The 13,078-nt window shown below is 37.7% G+C and overlaps 1 protein-coding gene across 3 annotated transcripts in view; it reads right to left on the reverse strand.

The window, feature by feature from the left end:
- LOC126412103 (SET and MYND domain-containing protein 4-like) overlaps positions 1 to 13,078 on the reverse strand; it is a 138,903-nt gene that overhangs the window by 10,537 nt on the left and 115,288 nt on the right. For all 3 annotated transcript variants that reach the window (XM_050081533.1, XM_050081532.1, XM_050081534.1), the window contains one exon: positions 1,490 to 1,697. In XM_050081533.1, the coding sequence (XP_049937490.1) occupies positions 1,490 to 1,697 (208 nt within the window). The remainder of the gene's footprint in view (positions 1 to 1,489; positions 1,698 to 13,078) is intronic.

Genomic DNA, 13,078 nt, shown 5'->3' on the forward strand with positions numbered 1-13,078 from the left:
GATCATTTCACATCCTGTGTACTCACATCATCTGATGTGTGTAACAGACAGGGCTGACTGAACTTCAGGTAGGACTATGTTCTTTGTGGTCAGTGCCATTTGTTACAAACTAATATTGTAGTTAATATAATAGAGGGAAACATTCCACGTGGGAAAAATTATATATAAAAACAAAGATGAGGTGACTTACCGAACAAAAGCGCTGGCAGGTCGATAGACACACCAACAAACACAAACATACACACAAAATTCAAGCTTTCGCAACAAACTGTTGCCTCATCAGGAAAGAGGGAAGGAGAGGGGAAGACGAAAGGAAGTGGGTTTTAAGGGAGAGGGTAAGGAGTCATTCCAACCCCGGGAGCGGAAAGACTTACCTTAGGGGGAAAAAAGGACAGGTATACACTCGCACTCATGCACATATCCATCCACACATACAGACACAAGCAGACATATTTGAAAGAATATGTCTGCTTGTGTCTGTATGTGTGGATGGATATGTGCGTGAGTGCGAGTGTATACCTGTCCTTTTTTCCCCCTAAGGTAAGTCTTTCCGCTCCTGGGATTGGAATGACTCCTTACCCTCTCCCTTAAAACCCACTTCCTTTCATCTTCCCCTCTCCTTCCCTCTTTCCTGATGAGGCAACAGTTTGTTGCGAAAGCTTGAATTTTGTGTGTACGTTTGTGTTTGTTAGTGTGTCTATCGACCTGCCAGTGCTTTCGTTCGGTAAGTCACCTCATCTTTGTTTTTATATATAATATTGTAGTTAATGTGAGAAAGAGTCAGAGCTGGTATTTTGATCTCCTAAGCAGCAACACTATCAATGATTGGGAGATCCCATTTCTTGTACTACCAACAGAGACACACTCACTTCCTGTAATACCTATATATTACCAATTCTGAATATCTGTAGTATCTTTTGCCTTTATTGTAGTAGCCAAAAGACTACAGTCAATTCCATGCAATGGTGCAGTGGGAAGTACAAGGTTCTTACCCTTGCCACAGATAAAGAAAAGTGCTGCCTCATGCAATTCACATTTATGAATTGGGATTTTTGCAATAAAAGCAGTTTTTTGGAAATTGGTAATAGAACTTTTGAAACTTCACAGAAGAGCCCAAATCATCTAATCATGAAAACTGTAAGAAGGCACAAAATAAATCACTTAGAAGTTTATGATTCACTGACTAATATAATGTATATGCACCCCAGCCGTTACTTTTTAAAAGTTTTGTTTATTTTGTTTAAGTACTATGTACTTGAATCACTTCATTGCAAACATTTAAACAAGCTTTACATACTTCTGTCACCTCATAATGAGTTAATGTATTTTTCTACTGTGTAATGATACTTAACTACTGGATGCAAAACATTACAAAATACTCTTTGAATCATAGATCTCCCCTGAATGTCACTTTTAAATATGCAGTACTTTTGTTTGATGGGTCAGTAATGCTAGCTATTGTTCCATGTTGTATGATTTGTAAAATTACCTTGCAAGAGCAGGATAGCAGTCATGATTGAAGAATGAAACAGTTGGGTAAAGCCCAACTCCAAGGTATACTGTTTTTGATCCTTTTATTATACCTTTTTGTCTCACTACAGTCTCAAATATTTCATGTGCATTAAACTGCAGCAGCTGCAGATGATGAAGTAAGAGAGCACCAATGAATATTTCATCTGCATTAACACTGTACTCATCTGAAACATAATATAATACATATTACAAATCTCCCAAGAAATTATCTTAATTTATGATCCAGAGATTATAAGTAAAAATTATGAAGCAGAGCCATAAGAAATGTTCAGTAGCTGTCTTTTAACAGACACTGTCCATAAAAAAAACAGCTGTGAGCATTGCATATAAAAGCATTCATATATATAAAGGCAAATCACAAAGTCCTTTCCCCTATTTTTTTTTTTTTTTTTTAGCGAAATTATGGCTGTAAATGCAAAGTTGACTAATCCATTTTCAGTGGTGGGCCTTTCTAGGACTGACTCAGCCATGTCTGCTGATAGATCCACGACACAGCGCTGCTGTCAGTTGTTGAATACAGGAGTTTTGCTTAACACCTCCCTGGTGTACAAGCAATGAAGTATGATTTCTGTTGTTTGGAGCAAAACACAAACACCCACTGAAATTCACAGGGGTGTCTATCTGTGAGAACTGTGAAGTGGTGATGTTGTGAGTTCACAAAAGGCCATGAAGACTTGCATGACAATGAACATTTGAGGAGGCAGCATTCATCGCTGACAGACAACATTTCCTGCAAGGGTGCAATGGCGAAAGGAGATTGGAGTGTGCACCATCTCATTACCAGTAACAATGTGTTCCAGGAAACTGTCACCCTCCTCAGCATACCACTGCAGATGATTCAGTGAAACAATCATTTGCTTCACTTTCATCATGTCATCCAGATACTTAAACACCCACCAACTTGAAACCTTTCGTTTACCTAAAGACCCATGAATGATGATGTAAACATTTTTGTATGAAATGCCAAGCTCCTGGGAAATATCCTTGTGGTGCACAGTTTCCTGGAACACATTGTTACTGGTAATGAGATGTGGATACTGCATTTCATACTGGAACTGAAGCAGCAGAGCATGGTGTGAAAACACCTGGGTTTCTCTGTGACAAAAAACTTCTGTTCAGTGCCATCTGTTGGGAAAATGATGTTACGGTCTTCTAGTATCACTGTGGACCACTCCTGCTGGATTTCATGCCTCTAGGTGCAACCAGCAATGCCAACAGTTGTTGATCCACTCTGTCATGTCAGTGGGCTGCCATCAGGAAGTAGTTCCAAGTGATTCTTGGTGTGTGCAGTGTGGTTAACCCCCGCAGCAATGGCAGGTCACTTGTGGCAATCAGAAACACTGACAAGCTCCAGTCATTTCACTGTGAGAGGCTGGACCACCCACCAAAAAGTTCCGACATTGCTCCTTTTGATTTCCATGTTTTCAGTCTGTTGAAGAATTTCCTGGCAGGACAGCAATTCATGTGCAATTATGGAACCAAGACCGTAGTCCGATGATGGTTCCACAGACAGCCAGACAAATTCTACCAAAGGGGCATCTCAAATTTAGTGCAGCAATGGGTTAAATTCTGAACTGGTGTGAGCAATATGTGGAAAAATAGTGTAAGGTATGATGAATAGTACACATATTTGTAATTACCTCTATGTACCTTATTTCAGCTAATGAATAATAGGGCAAAGACTTTCTGTTTCACCCTCATGCAATGATCAGTAATTTATTATATCCATTATTAATATGTAATAGTAACAGTAGTAGTTTTATTCATCCTTGGATCACTTTTATAAGAGTATTGGACATGTTGCAGTATGGTAGTGTAAGAGCAAAAAACATAATTCGTACATGATTATACCAGGGCATTTACACATTTACAGATAGTTGACAAAAATTGGGCATCTCGTAGTCTTATAATAGGAACCATCTCAGCATTTACCTGAAGTAATTTAGGGAAACCAAGGAAAACTTAAATCTGGGTTGCTGGTTGGAGACTAGAGCCAGCATTTTTTCAAATACTGTAACAGCCAGTCAAAAAAGTACATCCTTGTTCGGTTTATCCTAGTATGCAGTATTGTTTTGCTACTACATTCTTGTGAAGAATTTAATTCAAAATGTAAAACAGCTAGTGCTACAGTATTCAGTCAGTCTCACCACCACTCCTGCACACACGGTACAACATTATCAACTGAGATCAGAACCATTTCATGTGCCACAGCTTCACTTATGCTTGCCAGAAAAAAATGAATCAGCACCCTTCTGTACTGAATGATCTAATGCATCAAGTTAACAGCTCACCAAATAGTTGAGGTGCTTTCATCAGTAGGTACATGAACTAGACATAATGTTGCTAGCTTTTGGACAAATCCTTCTTCAGAGCTACAAGGGATAGTAATAAAGTTTTAATTATCACCTTGAAAAAATAAAAATAAAACAAGTAATTTTTTGTTTGTTTGCAGGTGCATCTCTGCAGCTCTGGTACACATCGAAACCACCACATCTCAGTTTTGTACCACACCAGAAGAGGAGCCATATTAAATGGCACATCCAACTGATAAAACAGAGACGAGCTGAGCTATTTTACACACACACATACACATCCGTATGATGAGTGCAGCAGTGTACACCACATTTCTGAAGAAAGATTCATCTGAAAGCTAGTAACATGCCTTTTTTATGTGCCTATCAACAACACCACACATCACCTATTTGGTGAGTTGTTGCCTTTACTCCTTAAATTTTTTATATTCAACTGCAAACTTTCTATTACCACAGTTTTATCCCTCTGGAGTGAATGAGATGTTGATCTCATAAAGAAGAGAAAATGTGCTATTATCTATTGCGGAGCTTTGGTGAAAGTTTTCTTAGAAAAAAGAAAAAAAGGAAAAAAAACCCGTTAAATACAGAAGTCTGTTATGAAACATGAGAGGTAATTCACGGACATGTCTAAGCACCAAGACACTAAAGACAGGCTTGGCTGATCAAATGCCCTGTTTTGACAGTTTAGGGGTGCACCACATGTGTGGGTTACAGGTACGCATTGTTCACTTGGAGGTAGTGGCTAGGCTTCAGCCGCTGAGCCCGTAGCAGATGATACACTCCAACTCCGCTACTTGCTGAAACAGAAGCCTATGAAATAATATGCTTGCAGAAGGGCTTTAGATAGCCTGTTGGTTTCATGCTGCTGGGTAAAAAACAGTTGTCTGGCTTTTGGAAGACAATGGAAAGAAACACTCCATGGGTGGCATTTGGGACTGAAAATATTATTTTACAGCCACAAAATCAATAAAACTAAACTAGTATAGCTAAAATAATGAAAGCAGACCAAATTGAAGAGAAAATTGAGACTAGAATGTGCATCATACATGGTATTGAGACAACCAGTAGTTTTTAAGTTATTCATGATGCTAGTTTTGTAAAGACCTATGAATTTTGAAAATTCTTGAGTGATTCTGACAAAGTCAATCTCTACAGATAGTTCTTAGTGAGCTCTATGAGAATATAGTAACAGATTTTTTAGATGCAGTTCTGTGAGTGGTGTGTTGGTTGCAACTTAAAAATGTTAGAAATTTATTGGAAGACAGTTTCGATGGACTACAAGAACTTTACCTGTTGCTCATGAGAATTAGACTTGGATGATATTTCACCACTTAGCTTGGGTTCAACTTTGATTTTGAAAGCAAGTGCTGAACTTGTAATATTTTACTCCAGTTAATTATTGCGGGACTTCGATCTTGTAAGCAATGTTGAACTTGCAATATTTTCTTGCCATTTAATTTGGGTTTGTTTTTCATTCTGAGAGCATTTGCTGGAGTTATATTATTTTTGTGAGTTAACTTGGGTTGGACTTTGATTTTGAGAACAGGTGCTGAACTTGTATTATTTTTGCCAGTTAGCTGAGGTACTTAAACATTTGAACACAAGCTGTGAACTTGGATAATTTATGATAGTTTGCTACAACTATTGAGTAGTTAACATAATGTGGTGTGCTGCTCTTAGAATTTTATTTGTAAAGTATTCAATCTGATGTTATGGTAGTCGGAAGCTAAAGGTATAATAAACATTATTTATTTCAATCTAAAACCAGTGAGTGTTGTGAACATTATTTGATTTCTGCTCACAGTCTGTCTGCATTTATTACTTTGTAATCAGTAGGACTGTTTATTGGGTAATGCAGGAGTTGTGTAGTTATCCCCTAGATTTTATCAAAGCCAAATGTTACTAAAATCAGCCGTGCATGTAACAAACCATTAATTTGGCAGGACTTTAGAAAAAGACTGGGGAGGCAAGTACTTTGCATATGACTTGTGTTGCATTTAGTAAGCTCTTTAATTGACTTTGTCAATTTATTTTACTAATTCATTCCTTGAGAAGTGAAGAATTACAGCTCCTCTGGCAGTAGAAATTGACGAAAGCGATAAATCGCAAATTAAGATGTAGAGGGTTGAAAACCAGACCAGCGTTGTTTTATATTAGATAAAATGGGGTCCACATCTTGCTTAAAGGAAAACCTTTATCTCTATTAATAATGTCATCAGATAATTGTATTTCAATGGATTCCTTGAGCACACGATCTCAGTAAAGAGAAGCCAGAGCAATAATTTGCGTCCCTTCAGATAACATGTTACGCCCGATGACAGATTTTTCAGGATGGAGCAAACGTATGTGATGCTGTTGTTCCATACATCGGTCATGAACAGTGCAAATAGTCTGTCCAACATAGGCTTTTCCACAATGACAGGGAATTTTATAAACTCCAGGATTTCTCAATCCCAAATCATCTATAACAGTTCCAAACAGGGCTCTAGTCTTGGCCAAAGGCAAAAGAACACTTTTATTATCATTTTTCCTAAGAATTCCAGAAATTTTTGAAAAAATACTTCCAGCAAAGGGTAGAAAAGCAACTGATTTACTAGTATCCATTTCTGATGTTCATTCAGTTCCACTGTGATTGTGTACCCAGTGATCGCACCTCAAGATGGCAGCCAGATGGATCCCTGAAATATTGTGTAGTGAAGACGATCATATCCAGGAGCATACCCATGAAGAGCATAAACATGTAAGATGCTGGGAAAATCTAAGGAAACACATAAAATCTACACTGTCAGGAAAATACTTGCTGCTTGAGATGAAATTCCAATACTGCCAATAAACACGTTTAAAAGTGGAAACACTAAGCCTAGATTTTTGAACTGTTAGTTCTTGCCTCATAAAATAAAGAGGAGCAGGTTGGAGAAGGTTAGAAATGAGTGGCAGGTCACCAGGAGTCCTAGATGAGAAGGTTGTGAGGATAAGGGAGGGCCCCAAGTGAGTTATGTGCTTGATGAATACAGGCTTCGAGTCATGTAGCACTATTTTCTATATTATTTCCTTTGTGCTATATCATTTATATATCTTTTCTGTTTATCTGCCTCAGTTATCTTTTTCTATCAATGCTAGTCTCTTTGTGTCATGCACTTCACAGTGGCTTGCAGGGTATGGATGTAGCTGTAGCTGTAGATGTGTTAGGATGTGGTAATGACAGAGGAATCATACAACTTATATACTTTTGAAGTTATTGAGGACTGAAAGTTAAATAGCTTTTCTTTAACTTTTATGATGCATTATTATTATTATTTCCTTCACTTTCTCAGACGTTAAGTCTGGTTAAAAATGGAGTGACGCGGACCTTGATCAAGCGTCACTTCCTTTTAACTGTACGGTATGTGTTATATTGCATTTAGGAACTTTCGGGTAATTGAACATGTATCAATAATTACGGATTTCTGTAGTTGTATATATATGTTTGGATGTAGCTGTATTGCATTGATGTACTGGTGGATATTGTGTGGTATGACTCCTGTAGTTGATAGTATAATTGGTATGATGTCAACTTTATCCTGATGCCACATGTCTTTGACTTCCTCAGCCAGTTGGATGTATTTTTCAATTTTTTTCTCCTGTTTTCTTTTGTATATTTGTTGTATTTGGTATGGATATTTCGATTAGTTGTGTTAATTTCTTCTTTTTATTGGTGAGTATGATGTCACGTTTGTTATGTGGCGTTGTTTTATCTGTTATAATGGTTCTGTTCCAGTATAATTTGTATTCATCATTCTCCAGTACATTTTGTGGTGTATACTTGTATGTAGGAACGTGTTGTTTTAAAAGTTTATGTTGTAAGGCAAAATGTTGATGTATTATTTTTGCAACATTGTCATGTCTTCTGGGGTATTCTGTATTTGCTAGTATTGTACATCCGCTTGTGATGTGATCTACTGTTTCTATTTGTTGTTTACAAAGTCTGCATTTATCCGTTGTGGTATTGGGATCTTTAATAATATGCTTGCTGTAATACCTGGTGTTTATTGTTTGATCATGTATTGCAATCATGAATCCTTCTGTCTCACTGTATATATTGCCTTTTCTTAGCCATGTGTTGGATGCGTCTTGATCGATGTGTGGCTGTGTTAGATGATACGGGTGCTTGCCATGAAGTGTTTTCTTTTTCCAATTTACTTTCTTCGTATCTGTTGATGTTATGTGATATAAAGGATTGTAAAAGTGGTTATGAAATTGCAGTGGTGTAGCCGATGTATTTATATGAGTGATTGCCTTGTGTATTTTGCTAGTTTCTGCTCGTTCTAGAAAGAATTTTCTTAAATTGTCTACCTGTCCATAATGTAGGTTTTTTATGTCCATAAATCCCCTTCCTCCTTCCTTTCTGCTTAATGTGAATCTTTCTGTTGCTGAATGTATGTGATGTATTCTATATTTGTGGCATTGTGATCGTGTAAGTGTATTGAGTGCTTCTAGGTCTGTGTTACTCCATTTCACTACTCCAAATGAGTAGGTCAATATTGGTATGGCATAAGTATTTATAGCTTTTGTCTTGTTTCTTGCTGTCAGTTCTGTTTTCAGTATTTTTGTTAGTCTTTGTCTATATTTTTCTTTTAGTTCTTCTTTAATATTTGTATTATCTATTCCTATTTTTTGTCTGTATCCTAGATATTTATAGGCATCCGTTTTTTCCATCGCTTCTATGCAGTTGCTGTGGTTATCCAATATGTAATCTTCTTTTTTAGTGTGTTTTCCCTTGACTATGCTATTTTTCTTACATTTGTCTGTTCCAAAAGCCATACTTATATCATTGCTGAATCCTTCTGTTATCTTTAGTAATTGGTTGAGTTGTTGATTTGTTGCTGCCAATATTATTATTATTATTATTATTATTATTATTACTATTATTATCATTCTACTTGGACTCATATATCTTTATCTCAATATGGTTTATAAATTATCCGATAGAACTGCTGGCCCATACATATGTTCAAGAAAAAAATGTGTAGTACTATGAAAAGGATAGATTGCTACTCATCATATAGTGGAGATGGTGAGATGCAGACAGACACAACAAAATGACTGCTAAACAACAAAATGACTACTAAACAACAAAATGACTACTAAACGTGTAAGCTTTCGACCAGAACGCCTTTTTCTGAGTGGACAACATACCCTACTAAGCACATAAGCTCTTGGCCAGAAGGCCTTCTTCTGAGTAGACAACACACACACACACACACACACACACACACACACACACACACACACACACACACCAACTTAGCTCACACATACATGACCATTGTCTCTGGCTTCTGAGACCTCGGTAGCCAGAGACAGTGGCAAGAGCCAACTTCTGATGTGTCAAGTTACTAGTATTCCCTATAGAAAGCCATATTCATGAAATGATTTAGTGAAATTACTGGTAAGTAACAGGAGAATATATTGTCTGTACAAGAATGCATATGCTGGTTGGCTCTTCAACAAAATAAACAACATCCTTCCATGACCAGTCTGACAGAGTAAAAAGGTCACACAAAAATGCAAGAATCTAACAAATAGAGCACAAAGGCCTCTTGGAAGAAAAATGTGTCCTCAGCATGTACTTAGCTGCCAATGGCATTATGTAATAGAATACATCAGTTTTCATCAGCTCATTGAAGTTAAGCAACTTCATTTGTGGCCTGGCTATACCATGTACTGCAGGCTGCATTCCCTTTGCTTTTATGCCAAAGGGGAGGAGCGGTGTTGGTGTAAACTCTCTGATTACCAGTCTTTATGTCAACATTCTAGATTAAACTTCAAACTTTTGTGTGGTGTTTCTTGAAGTAAAAGCATGTGATACACACACATTACAATTACCTGCACTTAACCAGATACACTTAAACACACAGGTCTCACACTTTACACGGAAAAGATACCACTGTGCACAAAGGATAGAGATAACCTTTACATTAAGGCAGATGAATCTACCCTCTGGGGTCTCCCAGCCAACAATGCCATAAGACTGCATTTTACTCCATACTTACAAGTGTGTGCAAAACTACAAGGTGACAGTAGTCTTCAACTTTCAGCAATAGTACCAGGACTTCCCTTCAGTGGCATTATTGTCACTGACCATCTACCCTTAACTGAACACCTTGTATCACATTTTGCCAGTTTCTCCACATTCAGAGTAGACGTACTTACATCAGAAATGCATTTTGGAGTTTACGTACCTATCCATCTCTTCAAAGCACATAAAAGCATATAATGCATAATTCAGAGAGTGGGAGCTTTATAGTGCATTATGTAAACTTCCATCACTGCTCATTATATTATACCTATTATAGTAATTAAAGACAACTGAAAATTATTTAGTGGGGTCAAGAACTTGCATACAAGTGAACAAGGGAAGGTTAAGAGCTGTGGGTGTTTAGCCTAGTACCAATCACATTCCCCTGTTTTGGTTTTTATACTGTTTAATTATTGTTTAATAGATGATAGTAAATGCCTGGAAAACACGTGTAATTTTGAACCACTTTAAAATCGAATACTACTTACTTAATAACTCCTTATTGTCATCTTTTCCTTTGGATCCTCTAATATTCTCCCTCTCATATCATTTCCATGGTTTGCCTATCACCAACATTTATTTCAGTTTTAATGGCTTGTCAATCACCAACATTTACTTCAGTTTTAATATCCACTAGTATTTAAAATAACTCTGTTCCTCAAAATTCAGCCTTCCTCCACCCATGATGTGACATACTGACTCATTCAACTCACTCTGACTACTATCCAACACATGCACTCTCAAATTGCAGAATTTATGTTGTCAACCCTACAATACCCAACTAATACCTCTCCCTCAAAAAAATTTGGCTCTCCACATATATGAAATGCTTACAACTAGCACAGTACCACCAGGTCCTGACTACATCCAAAATGGGGGCCTCAAATAAAAATGAGCATTCCTATTTCAATAATGTGAAGGCATCATTATTGTTTCTGTACTGAAACCAATGAAAGTTCCACATTTCATGTTTCTTCTATGGGCCAGTCTGCCTCTCCAACAGATAATGCAAGCTACATGATAGCATGATTAACTGGCATTTACACTGATGCTTCAGATTGTGAGAACACTTGTCTCAGCTTCAAAGTAGTTTCTGTAAGTTCTGATCCACCACCAACCATTGTGTGTGCTTGAGAATGGCAGTTAGAAAATCTTTCATGCACAGTCACCACTGAATTCATAATTTCTTTGACCCCAAGAACAGCAAATGACTCCTCCTGCAGGCACGACATCCTTGGCACACATTATGAATGGGGTTTCAGAAGCTGCATGCCAATATTGAACTGAAAATTTCTGTCACTTCTATTGTTCCACATCTGGACCATAACTACTGTCAACAATCACTGTGATCAAGTCAACGAACTGCGACAGGGATTGGTCCTCAGTGTGACCATTTTAGCAGTTGCCATCAATGAAATTGTATCTGCAGTGGGCCCTACAGCTCATTTTCACTGTATGTAGGTGACTTTAGTGTATACTATACTGTTTCATCAGAATGTGCCACTGAAAATCAACTTCAGGGACTAATCTGTAGAGTACAAAATTGGAATTTGAAGCATGGATTTTGATTCACCCCTCACCACCCTAAAGGCTATTAACACACTTCTAAAGACTTGTGGGTTTACACAGTAATCTTGAATACTACTTAAGAAACATGACCCCTGGCAACTTGTTTGACAACAAGCTGACATTACACTACATATGTATTCTAAATATAGACTTATATTAAAATTAAATGTCATTGGTTACCTTAGCAGCAGCACCCGGAAGCTAACATCAAAGCTTTTTTTATCCCTGTATAAATCTGTGAGACTATCACGGCTAAAATATTGTTATGTTGCATATTGATCCACAACATCATTGGTGCTATGTGTATTAGACTCCATAAATTGTAGTACTGTATACACGGCATCCAAGAAATCATCATAACTCTCTTGACTTTGTTCACATGGAGAAGTAAAGGTTGTTTTACTGGTGTCTCTGCTTTGAAGTTGACAAATAGCATCGTTGTCAACATTGTATTGTTTTGTTTCAGCATTGCATCTTTTCAGTTGTGAAGCCATGGCTGATGTGAGTGGACATAGTTACACTGTGAACCATGATTATTGGCATTTGTGTGGGTACAATGATATCCACAGTCAGTGCAAAAGATGACAGAGATAACAAGAATGTTTAGAGATTGCTTTGCTTTGGCAAGGCCTCACCTCATTAACCATCCTTGCTTGATTTGCTGAAACATGCTTTTGTTTCAGGTAATGTCAAAGACAGGCCATGAAGTGGACATAAAAAAAAAAAAAAAAAAAAAAGAAATGAGTGAAATGTGTGCTGCCGTCAAGCAGTAAAGTGAGCTGTCTCAAATTAAATTCATTCTCAAAAGAGCAACTGCCTAATGCCCAATCACTCATGATAACCATTTGTGTTTAACTAGGAGTGACAGACACAATGAAATCAACTCACAAGGGAACCTCCCCATCGCACCCCCCTCAGATTTAGTTATAAGTTGGCACAGTGGATAGGCCTTGAAAAACTGAACACAGATCAATCGAGAAAACAGGAAGAAATTGTGTGGAACTATGAAAAAAATAGGCAAAATATAGAAACTTAGTAGTCCATGCGCAAGATAGGCAACTTCAAGGATAGAGTGAGCTCATGAGTACAGTGGTCCTGTGGTTAGCGTGAACAGCTGCGGAACGAGAGGTCCTTGGTTCAAGTCTTTCCTTGAGTGAAAAGTTTACATTCTTTATTATCGCAAAGTTATGATCTGTCCGTTCATTCATTGACGTCTCTGTTCACTGTAATAACTTTTGTGTCTGTGTTTTGCGACCGCACCGCAAACTTGCAGTTAGGAAAATATTAATTGACCTTGTTATTGGAAGTCGCGAGCTATATTTACTGGATTCATATTGCCCACGGAATACATCTCACGTATTTAATGCACTCTCCTCCAAAGTAGCGAACAGTCAACTGCCAGCCAGAGAGCCTCGTTAGCCAGAATACTCTCTCTTCCGTGCGCTGTATTTGACTGAGGGTCGTGTATTTCCATGTTTGTTTAGGTGTAGCATCCCCATACTACGGCACAGTTACCTCGCATCGGGCGGACAGATAAAAATTGTCTGAAAATAAAAAATTAAACCTTTCACTCGAGGGCAGACTTGAACCTAAGCACCTCTCATTC

This window comes from Schistocerca serialis, chromosome 7 (assembly GCF_023864345.2).
Source record: "Schistocerca serialis cubense isolate TAMUIC-IGC-003099 chromosome 7, iqSchSeri2.2, whole genome shotgun sequence".
In the NCBI taxonomy this organism is placed as follows: domain Eukaryota; kingdom Metazoa; phylum Arthropoda; class Insecta; order Orthoptera; family Acrididae; genus Schistocerca; species Schistocerca serialis.